Source organism: Furipterus horrens, unplaced genomic scaffold (assembly GCF_987537825.1).
Source record: "Furipterus horrens unplaced genomic scaffold, mFurHor1.1.pri manual_scaffold_4, whole genome shotgun sequence".
Lineage (NCBI taxonomy): Eukaryota > Metazoa > Chordata > Mammalia > Chiroptera > Furipteridae > Furipterus > Furipterus horrens.
The window spans coordinates 199,426,474-199,449,882 of NW_028327174.1; the positions used below are offsets into that span (position 1 = coordinate 199,426,474).

Consider the following 23,409-nt stretch of genomic DNA (forward strand, 5'->3'; position numbering starts at 1 on the left):
ATCACGTTCACCTCAGGGCAGCTTGATGATAACCCCCATTTGAAAGAGCCTACTATGGCCCTGGCCTGGTTGCTCGGTTGGCTCGAGTGTCTTCCCATTTCAAGAAGGTTGTGGGTTTGATCTTCAGTCAGAGCACATTCGAGAAAAAAAACCAATGAGTGCATAAGTAAGTGGAATAACAAATCGATGTTTCTCTCCGCTTCTCTTTCAAATCAGTAAATCTAAAAAAGAGCCTACTATGTGTTAATACCGATTCCCTCAACAACTGATACGTATATCCATAAATGTCCTAGCTTGCCTCTGATCACGAAGTGTTAGGCATGTCCCCAACTAGACCAAGTTGTCTGCGTATTTGGTTACCTCATGGCTGATTTCCCATAGCAGGGCAATAACTCAGGATTGCCCACTGTGTGCCAAATTCAGTTTTTCCAGTCCAAAGTGGAACAGACGTTTTCCTCAATAAAAAGCCCTGAAGGACACCTATTCCAAGTCAGCAAATAGACCACCTTTGACATTTGACCCTTACTTCTGACCCCTGGGACATGACTACTTTTCAGTGAAGACCTGGCAGAAGGTGCTGGTGAGCACAGGATCCCATGCAGTGGTTAGACCAGGACTTCCTACACAGGCAAGTCATTGCCAGGATGTGCTGATACAGTGGCTCTTTCGCAGGGTGTAAATGTTTTAACATTTAAGATTTCATTTATTCATTTTTAGAGAGGGGGAAGGGAAGGAGAAAGAGGGAGAGAAAAATAATCAGTCGCCTCTTGCATGCGCCCTGCCCGGGAATCAAACCAGTGGCCTTTCGATTTCAAAGAAGAAACCCAACCCGCTGAACCAGTTAGGGATGTAGCTTCACTTTAGGTGGGTTCTTAAGGACAAAGGGGGAACAGTGGCTCTTGACTGAGCCAACCAGTTCAGGCAAGAGGGACGTTTTGATTTATTCATCTGTGACTTGTAATCTGGCATAACTGGGGTAAGACTTTAATTTTTTCCAGAAGCACATATTTTTAAAAACTTTACTTTGTTATAGAGAGAAATATCGATTGGTTGCCTCTAGAAAGACTTGGCCTCCAACACAGGCATGTGGCCTGACCAGGAACCGAACCAGCGACCCTTCGGTTCACAGCCCGGCGCTCAAATCCACTGAGCCACGCCAGCCAGGGCTAAGAAACATACCTTTTTATAGTTACTAGACAGGGCCAAGATTTCGTGGGGGCGACAGGTTTGGGATTAGCCCGTTTTACAGCAACGACAACTGAAAGGAAGAGAAATTCAGGGGCGGAGCCAGGTCGCCGCGGGGTTGCGAGGAACAGGAGGCTGACCGGGCCTGGTGCGGACCCGCCGCACCAGCAGAGCCCCGCGGCCGGCAGGCGGCGCTGTCTCCACTCGGACCCGCCCCTCTAAGCACGCGGCGGGGCCACCAGAGAACCCCAGCCCGGGAAATGCCCCTTCTCTCCCGGGACCGGGGTCAGCGCCACCGAGAGGGAACTGCGGCCTCAGAAGAGGAGGCGCTGGGTCCGAGACCCCACGGAACGTCGGATCCGGGGGAGGCGCTGCGGCCTCGGGTTCAGGAGTGGAGTCCCGAGAGCCGAGCTGGCGCGGCCGAGTGGCGGCGCTGATCCCAGGTACCCGGAGGGCCAGCGGACCTCGAGAGGGGGCGCCCGCTCCCGCGGCTCCGGCGCTGCTTCCCGGGAAGTTTCAAGTTTTGAAAGTCTCTGCGGAGGGACCGGGGCTTCCGGAACCGGACTGGTGGAAGGAGGGGCCGAGCGGTCGGAGTGGCGCCATGGAGGAGGGGGCGCCGCAGCAGGTGAACGGCTCCGGGAGAGGCCGGGCTGCGGGCGCGGGCCGAGGGAGGCGGGAGAAGCCCCCGGCGATGTCCCCAGCTTCGCACTGTGTCCCTTCCCAGCTCCTGCCCCGGGTCCCCCTACCCCTTCGCAGGGCATAACTGCGCACTGGGGGTAAGTCGTTCACGCCCGTTGGAAACGTCCCCAAATCACTCCCAAGTGACTCAGAACCTCCAGCCAGGCCAGCCTTTGAGCACCTCTGAATCCCCAGTCAGAGCCACCAGGGTGGGCCCCAGAGTTCCCTAAAATCGGTTCTTCCAAGTAGGACTCTAAGGCCAGTGGGAATCGGTGAGGGCAGCAAAGGAGGTTCCGTGCGGGCATATTGGGGGGCGGCCTGGGGGGAGAAGAATGCGTGGGGTCCGGGAGAAGGGGCCCTGGCACTCGGGGGCCGGGTGGGGGTCCTGCCCAGAGAATAGGGCACGTGCGGAGTGTGGTCTCCAGGCCGAGGGGCCCCGCTCAGCGCCTGGGCGGGAACCTTCGAGCGCACAGACGGTCCCAGCCCGAAGGTGAGGGGATCCGGTTCCTGCCAGAGGCTGGCAGCAGGCGCGCGCGCGGGCGCAGGGGCCGGGGCTCGGTGCGTGTCTGTTATCGGGGCGGGAGAGGTGGCCTTCTAGTCCAGAGCGAACGGGGAGGGCGTGTGCACAGGGCAGGAGTCCAGCCCGGGGCAGACAGCGTGTGGGCCGTGCCCAGGGTGCGGTGGCCTGCGCGACTCCTTCAGTGCCTCCCCCAGGGCTCGGGCAGCCTTCGGGACTGCGTTTCCCCCGCCCACCCCCCTCCTCCCGAGGCTCCTCCGCCTGTTCCAGCAGTAACTTGTACACATTTTCCTATTTCCTGTGAACCTCCGCCCAGCAGGGGCAGGCTGGGTGACTCAGGACCCCGGTGGCCGGGCCCCCAGCTCCATGGGATCTTTGTTTGCTCAGGCTTTTGGCTCTGGCCTTCTTGCCTAGAGCCGGCAAAGGATTTCCTGAGCCGCACCCCTCCCTCTGACCGCCTGGCCAGCCGGGCACAGAGGCCGGGGGTGGGGGTGGGGGTCCCTGAGGCTGGGGTGGCCACCCCGCCACTGGGCTCAGGAGATGGAGAGCCGAGAGGTAAGCTGGAGGCCCCGCGACAGTCCCTGGGAGGTGCTATGGGTTACCCTGGGCTGAGGTCAGCTCTGGCGCCGGCGGTTTGAAATGGCCTGTGGGAAGGTTTTCCTCTTCCTTGCTCCGACCTGGGGTGAAGCCGTGAGAAAGCCTTCCACTTCCTCCGGGTGGGTCCCCGGAGACCTTCCTAGCCTGTCTGTGTGTCTCTGCTTGGCCACCTGAGGCATCAGGGAGTCCTGACCCCTCCTCAGGCTTCCAGATGCCCCTCTCCTTGAGTGAATCCCTAGTCTCTTTTGTGGCCCCAAATCTTAGCCTGAACCCCAACCTTACAGTAGCAGCGTGATGAAGCGAGGCTGGCGGGGCTGGCAGGGTGGTGGTGGTGATGGGGCCCCAGAGGTGTTGGTACCTCCTCCGCATTCTGTGTGACCTGGGGCAGATTACTCAACCTCTCTGTGCCTGTTTCCTCACCTATACAACGGGGATGCTGACTGCACCTACCTCTTGGCGTTGTTGTCAGGATAGACAAGTTCACGTCTGCAAAGCTCTTAGACCGGGACACCCAGTAGCACCCCGTACATGCGGAGAGTTTTTCCCCTCGCCCTTCTCTCTAATGCAGAGGAAAGGAGCCTGGGCTGGATACACAGCTTTGGGGTTTCCACCTGGCTAAGGGATCCTAGCTCTGCTGTCCGAGATGGTTCCCTAGCCCTGTGTGTGGGTCCCGGGTGATGTCGGTGCCACCCTCCCCCACTGTCTGTGGTGAGCTGAGGCCGGCAGCGGCAGGCCCTGAGTGGCACGCTCCTCTGCCATTCCACAGCCTGGGGTCGGCCAGGGGCCACCAGAGGATGAGAAAGAGGTGATTCGCCGGGCCATCCAGAAGGAGCTAAAAATCAAGGAGGGTGCGGAGAACCTGCGGCGGGTAGCCACAGATCGCCGCCACCTGGGCCACGTGCGGCAGCTGCTCAGGTCCTCCAACCGCCGTCTGGAGCAGCTCCATGGGGAGCTTCAGGAGCTCCACACTCGCATCCTGCTGCCCGGCCCCCCGGCTGGTGAGTGAGGGGTCTGGGCAGACCCCCGGGGACAGGAGGCGCCAGGCCACCCCAGCTCCTTGGCCTCTTAGGCAGCCTCCATCCGGGAGGGGAGGGAGGAGAGAGCCAGGCTGTGGGTGATGGGCTCATGTGCCCCACACTTCGTGCCCACAGACCCCGTGGTCCCAGGCCCCCAGCCTCCGGCCGAGCAGCCAAGGGCCCGGCACCTGGAGGCCCTACAGAGGCAGCTGCAGGTGGAGCTGAAGGTAAAGCAGGGGGCCGAGAATATGACCCACACGTATGCCAGCGGCACGCCCAAGGTGAGCCTCCTGGGCTCTGATGGGGACAGATTTGGCTCTCAGATTATTAGGGGAGGTGCTGTTCCAGCCTCTGTTCTGAAAAGGAAATGCAGTCCAGCCACTGCCCCTAAAAAGAAGACACAGTCCTAACCCTTAGTCTGATGGGGGAGGCACAGTCTCAGATCCCAGCTTGGTCGGGGGAGGCGTGGTTCGAACCCCTAGTCTAACTCCAAAGGCACAACAGAAGTTCCTGGTCTAGGAGGGAAGGCCCAGCCCCCGTCCCAGCTCCCAGCGTGACGTGGGAGCTCAGCCCTGCTTCGTTGGAGGAGGCTTGACCTCAGCCCTTATCTGGTTTGATGGGAGAGGCTCTGTCTAACAAGGGAGGCTTGGCTCTATATCTGGCCTACGGAGGGAGGCTTGCCTTCTCTCCTGGTCTGATGGGGGGAAGGCTTGGCTCCCGTCCCTGGCCTGACATGTGTCATGACCCCTTAGGGGAGGAAGCTCCTGGCAGCTGCCCAGCAGATGCTGCGGGACAGCCAGCTGAAGGTGGCCCTGCTGCGAATGAAGATTAGCAGTCTGGAGGCCAGCGGGTCCCCAGAGCCAGGTGAGGCCTTGAGAAGCGGGGATGGGCAGGGCCGGGCAGAGCAGGGCACGGGCCTGAGGGCTGACCCCTTCCTCCCAGGTCCTGAGCTGCTGGCCGAGGAGCTGAGGCACCGGCTGCGCATTGAGGCTGCCGTGGCCAAGGGTGCCAAGAACGTGGTGAAGCTGCTGGGTAGCCGGCGGACGCAAGACCGCAAGGCGCTGGCCGAGGTCCGACCATTGTGCCCCTCCTGTTGCCGCTCCCCTCCGGGTGTCTCCTTGTTCCCATACCACCCTCTGCAGTGGCGGGAGGCACCGTGGACTGGCCGTGCGGGGTGGCAGTGAGGAAATGGGCTCATTCTGTCTGGACCTCACTGGGGTACCTACAGGTGGCCTGAGGCACTGTCCCTACACCCCCATAACCCATGGACCTGTGTCCCCTCTGCAGGCTCAGGCCCAGCTCCAGGAGTCCTCCCAGAAACTGGACCTCCTGCGGCTGGCCCTGGAGCAGCTGCTGGAGGGACTGCCTCCTGCCCACCCTCTGCGTGGCAGAGTCGCCCGGGAGCTGCGGGCTGCTGTGTCTGGGAACCCACCGCCTTCAGAGACACTCGTAAAGCCCACCGCCATGACAGGTAGCCAGGAGTCCCTCCCACTCCAGATCGCCCCTTCCCTTCCAGGAAGGATTCTGAAATATAGTGGGGAGGAACTTTGGAGAAGGGTTCCAAGCCTGGCCCCGCCGCCCCTCTAGCTGTGTGGCCTTCGGCAGTTGACATCCTTTCTCCAAATCTCAGTTTATCCACCTGTAAAATGGGGATGGTAACAGCACCTGCTTCATGGGATTGCTGTGAAAATTCATTGAGTTGTTTGTCGCAGGCAGGTGGAGTGCACTCTGCAGGCGCGGTTAGCACCCTGTCAGTGAAGTGATTATTTAAATGAGTAACCATGGTAACACCTAAAGTGCCAATGTTAGGGAGCTCACAGCCCTGGGCAGCATGGACTATTACAGAGTTCTTTCTTAACCCAAGTTGGACCTGTCTCCTTATAGAGGCAGCTGAATTGCAATCAGTAAATAATCTCTGGAATGCAGACTTTGGAAGTCCTGAGCTTCCCACTCGGGACACAGCACCAACTAACGAGCCCAGCTCCTTTCTGCTTAGCTGTTGCAGGGGTACACAGACCAATTTTATTATGAGAAGAGCTGAGAAGGGGAAGTACAGGGGCTGGATAGGGCCCCTGTCCTGGCCTTGGGGAATCAGGAAGGCTTCCTGGATGAGGTGGTATCTGAGCTTGGTCTTGAAGTGTTTATGGGATTTGGCCAAACAGACGAGTTGGGAAAGAGGGGAAATGGTTTGTTAAAGGCCTCAAAGTGAGCTACTTGGGGCCACTCTATGTCCTGTGTCTTGGCTAAACACCTTAGTTCCTTGTTCTTCCCAAGATAATCTTCCAACCCTGGCTACTGCCTCTTTTATAAGGTTCCTCGGAGTGTAACCCCCAGGCCTGGACTCTCTAAATGGTGCTCTTTGGCCCAGTTTATTTCCTCAAAACCTGCTAGAGTCCTACTGCTTTTTCTACCCTTTGAGGGACAAAAGTCTAGTGACCCTAAAAGTGAATCCACTTGGTTGGCAAAACACTCAGTGTACCCCTTGTGGGAGGTGGGACAGAGCTGGGACTCATTTCCTCTGTACAGATGGGGAAACTGAGGCCCAGGGAGGCGGGGTGGATAGGCTTCCTGCCCCCCAGCTCTCGTCTCTGCCACAGTGCTCCCCAGGTCCTGTGCCCTGGGAAGCATGTCGTCATGCACTGTGGCTCTGTGTGGCCGGGCTGAGGTGTGAGTCTCACTCCTCTGCCCGTGGGTCCCTGCTGCCCCCGGCACACGGATGCTGCTCAGGGCGGGAGGACCGGCTGCTGTGCCCAGAGGGTGGCAGAAGGCTGCAAAGGCCCGGTGGGTAGGCTCTGGGTTCGGCCATCCCCTGGAGAAGAGGGCTCCAGGGGCCCACTGGTGGTGGCTGTAGGAGGATGACACCTGACGCCATCTCCCCCTTCCCCCCCGCTTCCCACAGGGACGCTGCAGGTCCTTCTCCTGGGCTGTGAGCAGCTGCTGACAGCTGTGCCCGGCCGTTCCCCTGTGGCCGCACTGGCTGGGAGCCCCTCGCCCGGCTGGCTTCGGGGCAGGGCCAGGCAGCAGCGCGGAGGAGGCGAGCTGGCTAGTGAGTAGGGGGCTGCAAGGAGTGGTGGGGGAAGCGAAGGACCCCCGCTCCCGGCCTCCCCTGAGCCCTGATTCTGGCCCTGCAGGTGAGGTGCTGGCCGTGCTGAAGGTGGACAATCGTGTTGTGGGCCAGACGGGTTGGGGGCCGGTGGCCAAGCAGTCCTGGGACCAGACCTTTGTCATCCCCCTGGAGCGGGTGAGGCTGGCCCTTGTGAGGCCGGGGCGACCTTGGGCCACGTGGTGGAAGGCCAGCCGGGCAGAGGCTGGTGCCGTGTGCCGTCTGCTGCCCGACCTTTCTGCTACAGGCTCGAGAGCTGGAGATCGGGGTGCGCTGGCGGGACTGGCGGCAGCTGTGCGGCGTGGCCTTCCTGCGGCTGGAGGACTTCCTGGACAATGCCTGTCACCAGCTCGCCCTCAGCCTGGTTCCACAGGGGCTGCTCTTTGCCCAGGTGCCTGCTGGCCCCTGCCTTCTGACCTCATGGGTTCCTGGCTCCATCAGAGCTAAGAGGGCCTTGGAGACTGTGTGACCCACCCGTGCAGAGGAAAGGAAACTGAGGCCCAGAGAGAGAAGGTTTCCACGAAGAGATTCCTGGGCCACCTCTGAGAACCGCATGGGAATCTAGAAGCCTGTGTCCTTGTCCTGACTGTCTTGCTTCATGTGTGACCCTGGACAAATGCCTCTCTTCTCTGGGTCTCAGTTTCCCCACTGGAACCAACCAATGAGGAAGTTGAATCCATCTCTGGGCGTTTCTGGCTCTTGCTTTGTTGACACTGGGGGCTCAGGCTGGGATCCTGGAGGCTGGAGAGCTGCCCATGGCAGGTGGGGTGCGAGGGGACTGGTCTTCAGCCCTGCCCTCTGTCCCCACAGGTAACCTTCTGTGACCCTGTCATTGAGAGGAGGCCCCGGCTGCAGAGGCAGAAACGCATTTTCTCTAAACGCAGGGGTACGGACAGGAGGGGGCTGCGTGTATAGGGAAGAGGGCAGGGGCATCAGGGGGCCCCAGGACTGAACCCCACCCCCCTTTTGTTCTAGGTCAGGACTTCCTGAGGGCTTCCCAGATGAACCTCAGTGTGGCAGCCTGGGGGCGCTTGGTCATGAACCTGCTGCCCCCCTGCAGCTCCCCAAGCACCATCAGCCCTCCCAAAGGGTGCCCCCAGACCCCAGCCACACTTCGGGGGGCTGCCAGCCCTGCCTCGCCCAGGTGAGGAGCCACCTCACCCCAGACTGCTTGCTCCTCTGTGGCGTCCGCCTCGCCAGGTGCGGTGTCTGTCTTTCTGTCCCTGTTGCTCACCCTCTGACCCTGTGTGTCTCTCAGCATGGCTGTGTGTCCTTCCCCCCAGCTATTCTGTCTGCCTGTGTCCCACCATGTGTCTGCTTCCTCCCCTCAGTAATGTCCCACCCAAGAAGACCCCCTTGGGAGATGAGCTGAGGCCCCCACCCAAGCCCCCGCGCCTCCACCTGCCCCGGGAGCCGACCCTCGAGGAGACGCCGGTGAGGGGGGCTGGTAGCCTTGGGGGTGCTGGGCGGTGTGTGGCTGAGCTGGAGGGAAATAGAAAGGAAGCCCTGCTCTGCCCTGAGCCCCCTCTGTCCTCACAGCGCACCAAACGCCCCCACATGGAGCCCAGGACTCGACGTGGGCCACCTCTGGCAGCCTCAGCAACCAGGTACCCTCGTCAGGCTCGGCTTCATGTCTGAGACATTATCCGCTCACTTGCAGGTTTGCGTATCCATTCAAACATCACCCCGCAGCTCCTGTCCGCTGGTTCACCCTTAGGTTCCGACTCTCTGAGCCAACATTATTATTATTAAAGATTTTTATTGATTTGAGGGGGAGAGATACATCAGTTTGTTATTCCACTTATTTATGCATTCATTGGTTGATTCTTGTATGTGCTCTGACCGGGGATCGAACCTTCAACTTTGGCGTATCAGGATGACGTTCTAACCAGCTGAACTACCTGGCCAGGGCTGAACCCACCTTATTGGGCTCCAGCTGTATGCCAGACTCCAGGCAACTGATCTCCTAGGAGCCCGGCTTAGGCTCTCCAGCCCGATACATGGGGACAGGCCAGGACCAGCTGTGGAGGGTTTGGAGTGGCTCTTGGTGGAGGCCCGCCCCTGTCCCAGGGGGCTTCCTGTGCCCTTTCTCTTGCAGGAAACCCCCCCGGCTTCAGGACTTCCGCTGCTTGGCCGTACTGGGTCGGGGACACTTTGGGAAGGTAGTGGACTGTGGAGGGGGTGGGCAGCCCTGAGCACGTTAGTTGGGAGGACACTGTGATCCGTAGGTAGGGGGTGGGGGATGTAAAGGCTCCCCTGTACTGCGCACCTGGAGCGCCACCTCCCCCTGGTCCCCAGGTCCTGCTGGTGCAGTTCAAGGGCACAGGGAGACACTACGCCATCAAAGCGCTGAAGAAGCAGGAAGTGCTGAGCCGGGACGAGGTTGAGAGGTGTGTGATGGCCCCGTGGGGCGCCTGGGCTGGCCAGGTCTGGGTTTTTCACACCTGCAGTTAATGGTGTGCCCTTGGGCAGGTCCTCTCTTATTTGTACCTCAGTTTCCTCATCTGTGAAATGGGACAGTGGTGGTCGTGTAGGTTAAATGACCCCTGTGAGCCCCTGACACCTGGAAACCATCACCGTGTAGATGTCTGGCACTGAAGACGCAGCGAGCTTGGGGTGTCCTGGGGGTGGCGGAGCACAGCCAGGGGAGGTGTTTCTTCCCTCTGAAACCCACGCCCCTGCAGCCTGTACTGCGAGAAGCGGATCCTGGAGGCCGTGGGCCGCACAGGGCACCCCTTCCTGCTGTCCCTCCTCGCCTGCTTCCAGACCTCCAGCCACGCCTGCTTCGTGACTGAGTTTGCGCCGGGTGGTGACCTCATGATGCAGATCCATGAGGACGTTTTCCCAGAGCCCCAGGCACGGTGGGTTTCCATTCCTCTTGTCTACCTCTTCCAGCAAGCCTTCCCGGGCTCCCTATACCCGGGCCCCCTCACCCTGCTCCCTCCAGGCACCCATCAGCAGGAGAGCAGGGAGTCAGGCAGGCCTGGGTTCAAATTCTGGTTATCTACCCTCACAGCATTTGTGACCCAGGGCCTCGTTTATGTGGCTACGAATTGGTCTAATGATAACTGTTTCACACGCTTGTTGCATAAATGAGCGTAACACTTATGAATTACTGCGGACAGGGACCAGGGAACCGTAAGTGACCAGCAGCTGGCATTCTTTCTTGTCCATCAGAGTGCAGGTTCTGGAGTCTGGGCTCAGAGCAGCTCTGCCACTAACTGTGTGATCCCGGGCACGTAACTTACCTGGAGTCTCAGATCCTCATTTGAAAAATAGGCATGTGCGCTGCTGAGAGGAGGCTGGGAGAAAAGGGGAGAGAACTCGGCTTCGTCCCTGGCACAATATAAGGTCCCAGGAGGCGTATGCTGTTAGCCGCAGCCACCTTGGTACAGCCTTGGGGCTATCCTCTGGAGGAGACCCAGCCCCTCCATGAGGCTCCTCCCACATCTGACCCTGGCTGGGAAGTCTGAGGGTCCCCAGGCCCTGGCCATCCTTGTGCCTCCCTGCCCGCCCCCCATAGTCCTGGGCCTAAACTGCCCCTGCGTCCCCTCCAGGTTCTACCTGGCCTGTGTGGTCCTGGGGCTGCAGTTCTTACATGAGAAGAAGATCATTTACAGGTGACTTGTCCCTGAGATGCTGGGGGAGTGGCAAGGGGGCACATGCTGCTGCTCTCTTTCTGGGCTGCTGTTCCAAGGGTCCCCTTGACCTGCCCTCTCACCCTCAGGGACCTTAAGTTGGATAACCTTCTGCTGGATGCCCAAGGTTTCCTGAAGATCGCGGACTTTGGGCTGTGTAAGGAAGGTGGGTGTGTCCCGTCCAGGATCCGATGCCCCCTAGCCTTCCTCACCCAGTCCAGGCCAGCAGGGTGCTGGGCGAGTGGCATCCCCTGGGAAACCTCCCCGCCCCCTACCCTCATGCCAGGGACCAACTAGACGCATTGGTGCTTCCTTCCCAGCCTGACAAGCTCTTAAAAGAGCCCTATCTTGCCCTTGCCCCAAGGGAGAGCCTGTGCTCAGAGCGGGGAAAAGGCACTGGGTTCTGCTTCCTTCGTGACCTTGACATGTGAGCTTGGCTGAGGCTGGGCTCTCTCCTCCGTCGATGGCATAAAAACCATTCCTACTTCTGAGAGCAGGGGGCAAGGCTTGGCACAGGTTCAGTGTGTGGGGACATAAGGGTTGGCTGTTGGTTCTTACAACCACACACGTTGTTGTGAACCAGACACACTGAACCGGCATCGATGTGGTTGTTGGTTTGCAGGGATTGGCTTTGGGGATCGGACCAGCACCTTCTGCGGCACCCCAGAGTTCCTGGCCCCCGAGGTGCTGACCCAGGAGGCCTACACACGGGCCGTGGACTGGTGGGGGCTAGGTGTGCTGCTGTATGAGATGCTGGTGGGCGAGGTGAGTGCTGGACCCGGGCTGCTGGGGCCTCCAGGCTGGGATGGGGTGGGGGTGGCCATGCACCCTGCTGAGCCCCCGTCCCTGCAGTGCCCGTTCCCAGGGGACACCGAGGAGGAGGTGTTTGACTGCATCGTCAACGCGGATGCCCCGTATCCCCGCTTCCTGTCCGTGCAAGGGCTTGAGCTCATCCAGAAGGTAAGTGCTGTTCCTGGCTGGGAGGCTCAGTTGGCTGGAGTGTTGTCCTGTACACCAAACGGTTGTGGGTTCAATTCTTGGGCAGGGCACATACCTAGGCTGTGGGTTTGATCTGCAGTTGGGGCACGTCCAGGAGGTGGTGGATCGGTATTTCTCTCTCTCTGAAAGTCATTGAACATATCCTTTGATGAGTATTCTTTTTTTTAATTTAAAAAAGAAGGTAATCACTGCAGGGTCCAGGGCTGAGCGGGACAGCTGCTCCCAGCCCACAGGCTGTCCCGTCGCCACCCATATTCGGGGCCCCGGGGCCCAGCTCTCTTGGGGTACTTGGGCAGGTGGCAGTGCCTGGCCTGAGCGCCCTCGGTGACCGCCTGTGCGAATGCGCAGCTCCTCCAGAAGTGCCCGGAGAAGCGCCTGGGGTCAGGTGAGCAGGACGCGGAGGAGATTAAGATGCAGCCCTTCTTCAGGGTGAGTGCCCATGGCCGCAGTGGACCCGGTGGCCTGGCTCAGTGGGAGGTGCTGCGAGACCCCGTGGGCAGCCGTTTTGTGGCCTCAGGCGCCTCTGCCCTTGCCCGCAGACCACCGACTGGCAGGCTCTGCTCGCCCGTGCTGTCCAGCCCCCCTTCGCGCCCACGCTCTGCGGCCCCACAGACCTGCGCTACTTCGAGGGCGAGTTCACGGGCCTGCCGCCTGCCCTGACCCCACCTGACCCCCGCGGCCCCCTCACTGCCCGCCAGCAAGCCGCCTTCCGGGACTTCGACTTCGTGTCAGAGCGATTCCTGGAGCCCTAAGGACGCAGGGCCTCTCCCCGCATCCCTGCCACCTGCCACCCGGACTTGAGAGCCTCACTCGCCCGCCTGTCCGCCTAGCTGTGCGCCCTGCCCTGGAGGCCCGGGCCTTGCCCAGTATTTACCAGCCCTGGGTACTCGAGCCGGTGGCCGTGGCGCTGCGTGGTGCTCGGGCCTGTCGCTGGGCAGGGTGCGCCCGTCTCCCTCCCGCCGCCCCTCCTCTGCCTCCCAGCCGGACCTGGACTGGAAAGCGCTGCGCAGCAAGGAGTGGTTTGGTTGGTTTTTTAATACTTGACTCGCATTTTGGATTATTAAATTTATAAAAGTGTGCACTGGAGACATCCCGGCGTAGGGGTGGGCGGAGGTCTCAGAAGCCTGGACGTCGGTGCCCGGGCCACACAGGTCCTCCTCCTCCCCTCCTTCCTTTGGAGGCAGAAGTGCCCACACACGGCGGTGTTGCCCTTCCCTCCGCTCTGAGGCCGGGAGGCGCGGGCAGAAGTGAGAGCTCCAGGCCCTCGGGGTCGGCCCTCTGGCTTTCAGGCACAAGGTGGTGGCTCTGCCCCCTGCAGCCCTAAACAGCCGGGCTGCCGCCCTCGCCCTCCTCCTCCTCCTCCTCCTCGGCCCAGAGCGTCTCCCAGGACCCCGAGGGCCACCCACAGAAGAACTGGGCCAGGTTGCGGGTCAGGCCGTGGTCGAAGGGGTTGCCGGAGCGCTGGCGGAGGTAGGCAATGCGGTGCGAGGAGACGAACTCCCAGGTGGTCGTGTTGCTGGCCACCAGGTAGAGGTGCGAGGCCAAGAGCAGGCCGGCCACCACCGAGAAGAGAGAGAGCAGCAGGAAGGCGGTGAACAGCAGCCCGTTGGACCGCAGCCACGGTCCCCAGGGCTGGAAGAACCGGAGGCCAGACCTGCAGGGGAGCATAGAGATGGGGGCCGGCCATCTGGGGGAGAGTCCGAGGCCCCTGAAAATGGAGCCCTGGCTGTACACACCCTGTGGGCACATGCCACCTCCCCCCCCGCCCCCCGACAGGGCAGTGGCGGAACCCACCATGCTAGGTACAGGCCCCATAGAAGCACCACCAGCTGCAGCGCCAGGTAGGCCACGAAGAGCGGGTGGTTGCGCTCCCCCACACAGTTCTCCATCCAGGGGCAGTGGTGGTCGTAGCGGCGGACGCAGCGACGGCACTCACGGCAGTGTCGGGCCCGCAGGGGCTGCTGTGGGCACGGAGAGAGTCGGGCTTAATGCCGGCTCCCCTCTGGACCCAACGGTGAGGGAAGGGATGAGGCTGGAGGTTGGGGCCCGAATCTAGGTCTTCCAGGAGGGGTGAGGCCAAGGCACTGGGGCAGGAGGAGGTCCGAGAGTCTGAACCTTGCCCCCGACGCCTCCCAGGAAGTCCCTGCATCACCCACCAGCACCATGCAGTATCTGCAGCGCCGAAGGGGTATAGCCTGAGGAACCATGGCTGTCTGCTCCTCCTTGGCCTCCTCCTGAAAATGGGGGACAGAGCATAAGATAGGGCCCCTTGGGGGGTAGATGACACTGGTGGGCACATCTTGGGGCCCATCCAATGTGTAATAGAGGTGGTGGAGTGGAGCACAGTGCCCTGGACCAAGCCAGGCTGTGCGACCTTTGCCAGTTGCTTTCCCTCTCTGGGCCTTGGCAATTTCCTCATTGTAGGATGGGGTTCTAGGGCTGGGAAGGGGATTCACTGAGATGTCTCCAAAAAGCCGGCCACAGAGAGCCTGGAATGAGGCTGTTAGTGATCCTTGGGTCCAATGTTGGTAGGAGGAGGGGTTCGGGTCCCCTGGGGCCCCTTGGTTACCTGGGGCTGGGGCTGGATATTCACATAGCCTGGGTCCATGAGTGACACAGCCAGGTACAGCAGCAGGGAGCCCAGCACGAGGAGCAGGAAGGTGAGGGGAAGGAGCAGCTCCCCCTGTTCTTCCCACTGTCGCAGTGCTGGAGAGGCCAGAGGAGGAGAGTGAGGTTGGGCTGGGGTGAATAGGAGGGTGGGCGGGCAAGGCGCATGGGGGCGGGTACTGCAGGAGATGGGGAGTGTGCCCCTGGCTGAGCAAAGGCCTGGAGATGTGTTTGGTGAGTGGGCAGATGTATCTCCTGCACAGTGTGCAGAAGTTCAGGACCGGGGAGGGTGGGGCGGAGTTCGTCTGTAATCTCTGGAGGGCAACAGGGAATCATGGAAGGTTACAGGGTCAGATTTTCTGGAAACGTTCCCAGTGGAGAGAAGATGGATCAGAGGGGAAGCCACAGGGCACAGAGGGCTATCCAGGAGGGAGAGAAAGACGGCTGGACAAGGACACAGGAAGAGTGGAGAGGGAATGGGCAGATGGGGGTAAGGGGGGGTGAAGGGACCAGACTTGACTGGATGTGGGGGAGAGGAAGGAGGGGTCCCTGCCTCTGGCTCCCCAGGTCTGAGATGCCTGTGATACAGAGACAGAGGAGGACTGGGCTGGCAGGCTTGGATGCTCAGATGCTGCCAAGAGGGCCACAAAGGCTAGGCCCAGGCCAGGAAGGGTCCAGCCCATGGAGGCTAAGGCGTGAGGGGTGTGACACAGCTAGCCAGCAAAGTGAACAATTGTGGTGCCCCTAGATTGTGAAAGGGAACAGAAGAGGGATTGGGGGGTCCTTTCTGATGGGGAGACTGAATAGATTTTTAGGCAAGGACCATGGAGGAGATTTGAGGAGGGCTTAGGAAGAAAGTGAGAACACCCCCAGACCAGGGTCTGAGGCTGAAGCAAGGGGGAGGTGTGGGGGGCTGCCGTGGGTGGGAGTGCATGCAGGAGGGTGACAACTTGTGCTGGAGGTGGCCTGTGACAACTAAAGGAGGGATGGAAGTAGGGGCGGGTCAGTGGGGTGAATGGGGATTACTAGGGCAAGAAGCAAGGATGGGGATGTGGAGCACAGGCTACTCCCCTATTAGGTGTTCTCTTGCCTGAGGGTGGGGAGCCTGGACTTGGCAGCTAGTGGCCACAGGGCCGGGCGTGATGCCAGTCCTCGATCTAGTTGATCTTACGGAGGGAAGGTTGGGAGTCAATTCCTGGAAAGGATCGGATGGGTCCTGGGATCAGGGGAGATGGGGGCTTGAGTCGGTCATCAGATCTGGTGGCCATCGCACGGGTCCTGGGACGGACAGGGCATCTGGTAGGGATCAGGAAGATGCTGGGATTAATTAGGCTTGACTGGGTTGACTGGGTATTAGGCGGAATGACAAGTGAGGAAGGGGCCTCGAGGAGCTGGTGGAGATGGGTTGAATCGCAGGGTCCCGGGCGCTTCGGCAGGGGACCTAGTGAGACTCAAACATCTGGGGAACCACGGGGGTCGGGTGGGTCTGGGGTGGTGCGGGGTCCGGCTCACCGGTATCGTGCAGGAAGAGCACCAGCGTGATCCCCCAGGTCAGCACAGTGTGCCCGGTCCTTACCAGGACCCCAGGGCTGAGGAGCGCCCAGGGCGCCATAGCCTCGGCCCGGGGCCCCACCCGGAAGAAGCGCCCTAAGGGGCGGGCCCTCCGAGGGAGCGGGGCCGCAGCTGCCCGGGGATTGGCGAATCCTGAGGGTGGGCGGGGCCATGTTGGGCCAAAGAGGCTGCCTATTGGGTGGCGGCTGCGGCCTTGAGCCAACAGGTGCCTGAAGAGGCTGAGGGCGTGGCCGGCGCGCGTGCGCGAAGCCAGTTACTCCCCACCCACAGTTACTCCCCACCCCCAGTCCCCATCTGCCAGGTAACTTTCCGAAGCAGGAGCACTCGCGAGTCTCGATCCCGCCCCACTGAGCTTCTACCCTTTGCCCCAACCCCACAACCTCGCGCATGCGTGCTGCTGCGTGGGCGATTCAAAGACCTCGGTGTTTGTTTTGACTCCATGTTGCAGAATTGTGCGCAGTTCAAGTATGTGATGACCGGGGACAGCACTCGCCCAAGGTTGCTCCATGGTGACATTTTCACCTCCTTGCTATTCATTATCAGATATTGCAAACAGGATGAAAGCAAAGAGGAGGTCCATGGTGCAGATTCTGGCTATGAGGGGCCCAGCTTGGGTCAGCGTCGAAAGTACCAGCACTGCCCTTATCTGTGCGAGCTTGGGCAAATTGCTGAACTGCTTTGAGCTCTGTTTTCTGTTTATATTACAGAGATAATCGTATCCCCCTCCTAGGGTGGATGGGAAGACTAAATAATGGAAATACAGTGTCTAGCACAGGACTGGCTAAGCCAACACCTACACCCTGCCAGACCGACTTGCCCGACCTGAGGCTTCATCATTTAAGGCTTATACTCCAACTGTGTCCCCAGGGCCTTCCTTACTCAGCTCTGCCTTTTCAACCACAGCCTCCCGCTAATGCAATGTCCACCTTCTTTCTCCATCAGATTGCCACTGACCCCCACCCCCAGCTCCTCCAGTAATCCTCTTTTGACGTCTGTTATTTTTGTCAACTCAGCATTCCTTTTTCTGTTGGGAGAGCTGGCTCTTCCCCAACCCACGTGATTCTGAAGGAACTGATCCCTCACTCCATAGGGGGGTGGGAAGGCATTATGGGCATGTGAGTCTATAAGGCCAAAATGGTCCCTCACTGTCCCCAGTGATTGGTCCTAGTTGGTAGGCATGTGACTTGGCAGGGTCAACCAGATTATTTCATGAGAGTACTGTATAGCCGCTCAGAGAGAAAGGGGGATTCTTTGGATTTCAAGCAGGGATAGAGTGTAAGGGCAATGTGGAGAGAGACTGTGGCAGGAGGGGATGAGGCCATTTTACAAAGAGGCAGAGATAAGCAACACTGAAGGGGGGGTATGAGAGACAGTCTTAACATTGTCTGGGCCCCTAGATCCAGCTATACCTGAAGCTGATATTAGCTCTAGGTTCCCCAGTTGCATTAATCAATGAATTCCCACCCATTTTTTAGTAACCTGGTTAGGTGTTTGAGTTGGGTGTCTTCCACTTACAACTCAGTCTTTTTTCTCCCTAAGATTTTATTTATTTATTTTTAGAGAAGAGAAGGGAGGGGGAAAGAGAGGGAGAGAAACATCAATCGGTTGCCTCTTGTATGCACCCCAACCTGAAACTGAACCTCCAACCCAGGCATGTGCCCCGACTGGGAATCAAACCAGCGACCTTTTGCTTTGCGGAATGAAGTCCAAACAAATGAGCCACACCAGTCAGGATGCAACTCAGTCTTGATTACTGCAATGGGGTACAACTTAGCTGATGGGGAAACTCTAGCTCGTGATCCACTTAAAAATTCCTGAAGCTCCAATGACTCAGTGACTGTGCTGGTGTCAAAGAGAAGCAAAGTCAGACTCTAAAGTGGTTTAGGACAGATTTTAATCAGTAATATACTATTGTAGTAGGGAAGAGGGTCCAGAGTGAATCGAATGCCACTTCGGTCTACATACAGGTGACTAATACAATGTCCACCTTAGGGCTGGGGGTAGTAAAGGGAAAAGGGGGCCAAATATATGGTGACAAGATGACTTGACTGTGGGTGGTGGGCACACAATTTAAAAAAGTAAAAAGAACAGACACTACACTTGAAGGTCAAAAGCAATTGGTAACTGGCATTTTTAAAAAACTTATTACTATTTTAAAGTATATTTTATTGATTATGCTGTTACAGTTGTCCCAATTTCTTTTCCCTTTGCTCCCCTCTGCCCAGCACCCCCCTTCCCTCCAGCAAACCTGTCCCCCTTAGTTCATGTCCATGAGACGTGCATGTAAGTTCTTTGGCTTCGCCCTTTCCTATATTATTCTTAACTTCCCCCAGTCTATTTTGTACCAAACGATTATGCTTCTTAGTCCCTGCACCATTTCATCATTCCCCCCCTCCCCCTCCCAGCTGATAACCCTCCAAATGATCCCCATACCTATGATTCTGTTCCTGTTCTGGTTGTCTGCTTAGTTTGTTTTTGTTTTTATATTTTTAGGTTCTATTGTTGAAAGTTTGAGTTTGTTGTCATTTTCATGTTCGGTGACTGACATTTTAAAGAGAGGGAACTGGTGGGGGCTTGGACAGACTCGGGCAAGTGGAACATCACGAAGCGTTGGGGAGTGTAAATGCTTGGCTGGCCCCGTGTCTGCTGGCTGGCAGTGACTGAAGTTAGGCCTCTATCCTCCCACCGGGACTGGGGGCCTGAGGCCCCCTCCTTGCTGAGGATTACGTTTCAAAGGAATGGCTTTCAGGTCCTTCAGGAAGACACTCTTCAGTAGCAAAAGACATAAATACAATTCAAAGGGACAGAGTCATAATTATAAGCTCTTTTTAGTAAATGCTCTGTGACAGGGTGGTATGTGTGGCCTGTCCTCAGGTGGCGGCTAAAGCACAGTAGATTCTTTCAGCAGCCTCGAGCTTCCTCGGGGGCTGTCGGGGGCTGAGGCCACCCCAGGGGCGCAACCTTGTTAGTGTTTGTGTTTGTTAGTGTTAGCTTAACTCTTTTTAATATGGGGGGGGGGAAGAAGGTGGATGAAATCACAAGCTGAGAGCCTGCAGTAGTTTTTATAGGTCAAGGCTGAGGCCTAGTTGAGAAGAGGGTTCAGAGGAGCCTGGCTAACATTTGGCCGAGGAGAGAATCTTTTTTTTTTTTTCTTTTAACATTTTATTTTTAGAGAGAGGAAGGGAGGGACAAAGAGAGGGAGACAGAAAAACATCAGTCTGTTGCCTCTTGCATGCAACCCAGCATGTGCCCTGCCCAGGAGTTAACCCGGTGCCCTCTGTGGGACAACACCCCACCACTGCGCCACACCGGCCAGGGCGAGGAGAGAATCTTTTTCTTTGGGCGCACACGTGCACCCAGACTGTTCTTTGGGGAACAGTCCTCCCCGACATTGCAGGCAACCTCAGAAGTACCTCAGGGGCACCGAGGACAGTGCTGATAGTCACGCGGGCACAACAGGTGTAAACCAGGACTGCTGTACGCAAAGCCAGGTCTGGTCACCTCATGGTCGGGCCCCAGTGACTTCTGCCCGCGCCCGTCCCTTCGCTCGGCTGCAGCCACGGAGGCTGCTTCGAGGTCCTCCCTGCGAGGTCCCAGCAGGACCCCTTTTTCTGGATTCTCTTCACATGGGCCCTGCGCAGCGCCTTCTGGCAGCCCTGGCTTTTCACTGGATTCAGCTCACATGTCGCCTGGCCTCTGGGAGAAGCCTCCCTCACTGCGTCAGGAGCGCCACGCTGTCTCTGACCACCAGGGCTCTTCCTGCTCCCTGGGGCGCCGTGGCCCAGCTAACGCGGCTTCGCTGAGCCCCTGCGCACGCCCTTCAGCCCACAGGAGGTGCCTCTGCGTGTTCCCTGCCCCCTGCCCGTCGCAGACCGGGTCATAACCTTGGGCCTAACCTTCCTCTGCCATCAGACCGAGCCATCCTAGGCAGGGGCCGTGCTGCCCTGTTGGGCACACGGGTGCAGAGAGAACGCGGCCCCTCTCCTGACCCCACCCCTTACATTAAAAAAAAAGAAAAAAGACACTCTGCTCTTCTCCACTTTGCACAAAAATGTATTTCTGTGATACCCCAAAGTACAGACATTTACCCAGGCCCCAGGTGGTAAAGCAATGCACGTGAGCTCGGCCTGGGGGAGGTGGGGGCCGGCTGAGGCCACGTGAGCACGGAGGGGAGGGCCAGCTGCGGCCCATCTGCCGCCGAGCTGGGGGAATGCAGGGCAGCTGCCTCTTCCCAGGGCTCGGAAGGAAAGACTCCAGGAGAAAAAGGCCAGGTGCCTCTCCCCTGGGTGCTCCTCCAGCCTGTTCTGCGTGGAGGCAGAAATGCGAGGAGAATCTAAAAACAGGCCAAGGGAAGGAGGGAAGAAAAGCCCCAAGGACTGCCTGCAGACTCAGGCCAGCCCCCAGGCCCCCTGTTCCGGAGGGGCCTCCTCACCCCATCTGCCCCACAAGAGAAGCAATTCGGAGGACGTGGAGGGAGCACAGATACGCTGATACCTTTGGGGCTCACACTCCTCTGAGACTCAGCCCAGAGGTTTCCAAGGTAAAGCCGTGGGGCAGGGCAGGAAGGTGTCCAGGGCAGGCTGTGCCAAGCGCTGGCCCGGAGGCACCCGCCTGCGGCTGCGGGGGAGGCCGGGGCGAATGAGGCAGGCTCAGTTCTGCTGGTGGGTGCCTGGGCACCTTGCGTGCTGCAGGCAGATGAAGGGCTGGGGAGTGAGCAAGGCCCTGACCCCAGAAGTGCCGGCTTCCAGGGCTGGGGCAGGTTCTGGTGTGTTTGGCAGAAGGGGCAGTGGATCAGCCCTGGACTGGGGCCTTCAACAGCCTGGGACCTGGTGGGAGACTAGGAGGCAGCCTCCATAGCAGCATGGCCTCAGGCAGGCCTGGCCGAAGAGCAGTGGGGCCACTGGGAGCCCCACCCTTGAGGGTCCTCTGGGGCTGGGGCCGCCTGGCCCGAGGCATGGCTCGCTTCCTTGCCCCAGATGGCCCACAGCTGGGAGCACCAAGGCAGTTAGGAGACTCTGGGGGGTTAGTTTTAATCCCTAAACCCCATCAGCCACCCCCAGGAACCCAGATGGGGTCCTCAGGCTTGGTGGGTGAGTTAGGGTGCTAGAGTGGGCTGTTAAAAAGCCTGCTGCCTCTTCCAGTGGGAAGCGAGGCCAGGGTCTGAGGTCACTGGGAAAGCAGTGGACAGTCATGGCGTTGGAGGCGTGGAGGCTGCTGGGGGCAGGAGTGTGGCCGGGATGCGGGCTCTGAGCTGGGGCTGGAGCACGGCCGAGGGGGCTGCGAGGACTCAGGGAGTGTTTCTTTTGTTTTTGTACAGAAATCATATACACAAAACCTCATACTTCCTAACCCAAAAGAAAAAATAATATATATATATAATATATATATCTCACTAATTCAGGAAAAGCGTCAGTTGTGCAAAAGTTCCCCTGTGTCCCTTCATCCGGTGGGTGGCTCCGGGGGTCTGCCGGCCGGGCGGCGGGAGCGCGCTGCCCGCCGGCCTTGCGGTCTAGAGCGAGGCGGCCCCGGGGCGGGGGCCTCTATCTGGACGTGTCCATGTTCTCTTCTTTAAAGTTACTGCAGTGCTCGGTCACCTTCCTGGAGACAACGGGAGAAAGAGAGTTGGGGGGCGCGCTCGGGGCTGGTGGGCCGTGCGCCTCCCGGCGGATCGGGCCGCTGGATTTGTCAGCAGGTGTCAGCGGTGGTGCCCAGGGGCTGGCAGGGTGGCCGCTGTGCGGAGCAGCGCCCAGGAAATGGCACCTGTGGCCACGAATCCCCTGTCCCCCTGGCCTTCCTCCCCACCTCTCGGTCTCAGGGCACCTGTGGTTAGGGCCCCCCCTGGATCGGCTCAGGCCTGACTCCACAACCCTCTGCTGCTGTCTTCAGCACGCTCCTCCTTCTCCGTCTTTCCTGAACACCCAGGCCTTTTCGTTCCCCAAAGTCTCCCCACGGTCCCCAGACTGACCGTCCGTGGGGCTGCTCCGGGCCCGAGACGCCCTTCAGCCACTCCAGTCTGGCCCTTGGGAACTGCTGCCCCCCCCCGCCCCCCCTCCCCCCCCCGCTGTCAGGTGTCACCCTGGATCCCGGGGCCCTTCCCATTCAACACTGAGCCACTGTGTTGGGTAGGGGGTACGGGTGGTCACTGCAGCCTCCATGTGCTGAGGAGGTGCCCCAAGGCGTGTTAGGTGTCAGGGGTGCCTAGGGAGGGACACCAGTTGTGACGAGGTGACGTGACTTCTCCCAGGCGCCCTCTCTGTGCCGTCACACCTGCTGCCAGACAGGCCAGCTCGGAGGCACACCTCAGTTCCTAGAGAGATGCTCATAGTGACGGGGGACGGTCACGGGCCAGTCTTAAGCCACTGCTTCTCAAACCCCCTGGGACGCCTGCTGACCTAGAATGTTCCCAGGTCCACCTCCCACATCCACAGGGACAGAAAACCTAGGGTGGAGTCTGTACTATTTTAATCTCTTTAGGGAGATTAAGTGTGAGAACCACTCATTTTGCCATTCTCCAACTCAGACAAATCAGTCAATGAACGTTTAAGCAGTGGCTTTTGCCAAAAATAACCACAGAGGCAGCCGACACTGCCCAGCCCAGTCGTGTCTCGGGGGCCTCTGAGCTGCAGGCCCCTCCTCCACAAAGCTCTGTGCTACGCGGCGTTTAGGACTGGGGTGAACTTAAGTACGCTCCCTCTGGACTGGTGACTGTGCCGCACAGCATCCCCGAGCCTCCTGGGAGCTGATCACTGAGAGATCAGAACCGGGGACATTTCAGCCTCAGTAGTGACAACCGCACCCCAGCTCCAGGTTGCCAGCTCTGCCCGGGACCCTCACACTCACCCTCCTTCGCACTCTGCCCTGCCTGCCTCACCTCTGGAATGTATTTTTCCACACTGTTCCCTCTCTTTAGTTGGAACGTTTTTAGTCAGAAATAATGAAAAATTCTGACCTGACTTGTCGATGCCCAGTGATGATAGGATGGAATTTGTTGGGAATAAAAAAATAAGAAGAATAATGAAGCTTACCAATGAGGGCAATGATACTCCACTCAGAGCTTGGTTATCTAGTTTCGGGCCACACTGTGGCCAAAACAACACGCAGGGAGGCCCCAACGGGACACCAGTATGCTGTCCACCTCTACACTGGACTCAGAGTTGCCCTGGGGAACTCAGCCATTCCTGACCACCGGGGGCCCCACTGTGTCCCTCAGTCCCCAAATCAAGGCTCCTCCAGCAGAAACACTGCCCATCTCTTACCGCGCCATCTCCTTGGTTTCCTGCCGGGCCGTGGCCATCTTAATCAGGTCCTTCAGAAGGGGCATCCCGCCTTCTTTGATCAGCAGGGGGCAGTACTTGTCCGCTGTGGGGCAGGAAGGGGCAGACAGCAGGGGATCAGGGCGGGTGTCCTCTCAGCCTCCGGCCCAGAACACCCCCTTCCCCGTGCTTGTGCCAGGACTGCCCTTCCCGAGCGGAGGGGTGAAGGCGCAGGCCTGGGTGA

General features: G+C 59.1%; 3 protein-coding genes across 5 annotated transcripts in view; 1 reads left to right on the forward strand and 2 right to left on the reverse strand.

Annotated features, from left to right (window-relative positions):
- The first annotated feature begins 1,394 nt into the window (after positions 1 to 1,394).
- Positions 1,395 to 12,812, forward strand: PKN3 (protein kinase N3). The gene is made up of 22 exons (XM_090274844.1): positions 1,395 to 1,810; positions 3,744 to 3,975; positions 4,129 to 4,274; positions 4,746 to 4,857; positions 4,936 to 5,063; positions 5,281 to 5,464; positions 6,893 to 7,039; positions 7,125 to 7,234; positions 7,344 to 7,487; positions 7,907 to 7,982; positions 8,072 to 8,240; positions 8,428 to 8,530; positions 8,636 to 8,703; positions 9,195 to 9,258; positions 9,395 to 9,486; positions 9,781 to 9,957; positions 10,654 to 10,716; positions 10,824 to 10,900; positions 11,357 to 11,499; positions 11,587 to 11,694; positions 12,082 to 12,162; positions 12,273 to 12,812. Exons 1-22 carry the CDS (start codon positions 1,787 to 1,789, stop codon positions 12,483 to 12,485), a joined length of 2,661 nt encoding a protein of 886 aa, XP_090130970.1. The 5' UTR covers positions 1,395 to 1,786; the 3' UTR covers positions 12,486 to 12,812.
- On the reverse strand, positions 12,751 to 16,000 carry ZDHHC12 (zDHHC palmitoyltransferase 12). 3 transcript variants are annotated; one of them, XM_090274841.1, is made up of 5 exons: positions 15,853 to 16,000; positions 14,303 to 14,439; positions 13,890 to 13,967; positions 13,528 to 13,694; positions 12,751 to 13,387 (listed from the first exon to the last, which is right to left on the reverse strand). In XM_090274841.1, the coding sequence occupies exons 1-5, from the start codon at positions 15,950 to 15,952 to the stop codon at positions 13,054 to 13,056; spliced, it is 816 nt and encodes a 271-aa protein (XP_090130967.1). In that variant the 5' UTR covers positions 15,953 to 16,000; the 3' UTR covers positions 12,751 to 13,053. The 3 variants fall into 3 exon arrangements, with proteins under 3 accessions (XP_090130967.1, XP_090130968.1, XP_090130969.1); XM_090274842.1 differs by lacking the exon at positions 15,853 to 16,000 and adding an exon at positions 15,512 to 15,660; XM_090274843.1 differs by having other exon boundaries at positions 13,101 to 13,365.
- Positions 16,001 to 19,944: 3,944 nt separating this feature from the next.
- Positions 19,945 to 23,409, reverse strand: part of ZER1 (zyg-11 related cell cycle regulator) — a 31,269-nt gene continuing 27,804 nt past the window's right edge. The window contains exons 15-16 of the mRNA XM_090274846.1: positions 23,169 to 23,271; positions 19,945 to 21,510 (exon numbers count right to left, since the gene is read on the reverse strand). Of these exons, the coding sequence (XP_090130972.1) occupies positions 21,453 to 21,510; positions 23,169 to 23,271 (161 nt within the window). The 3' untranslated portion in view covers positions 19,945 to 21,452. The remainder of the gene's footprint in view (positions 21,511 to 23,168; positions 23,272 to 23,409) is intronic.

What these genes read in the sequence shown, in the direction of transcription:
- PKN3 (XM_090274844.1), top strand. Translation starts at nt 1,787, where the DNA reads ATGGAGGAGGGGGCGCCGCAGCAG. An exon ending in AAAGCCCACCGCCATGACAG is followed by an intron (nt 5,465 to 6,892) that starts GTAGCCAGGAGT and finishes CGCTTCCCACAG; the next exon opens with GGACGCTGCAGGTCCTTCTC. An exon ending in GCCAGCCCTGCCTCGCCCAG is followed by an intron (nt 8,241 to 8,427) that starts GTGAGGAGCCAC and finishes TCCTCCCCTCAG; the next exon opens with TAATGTCCCACCCAAGAAGA.
- ZDHHC12 (XM_090274841.1), bottom strand. Translation starts at nt 15,952, where the DNA reads ATGGCGCCCTGGGCGCTCCTCAGCCCTGGGGTCCTGGTAAGGACCGGG. An exon ending in GCTCTTCCTGCACGATACCG is followed by an intron (nt 14,440 to 15,852) that starts GTGAGCCGGACC and finishes TGGCCTCTCCAG; the next exon opens with CACTGCGACAGTGGGAAGAA. An exon ending in GCAGATACTGCATGGTGCTG is followed by an intron (nt 13,695 to 13,889) that starts GTGGGTGATGCA and finishes CCGTGCCCACAG; the next exon opens with CAGCCCCTGCGGGCCCGACA.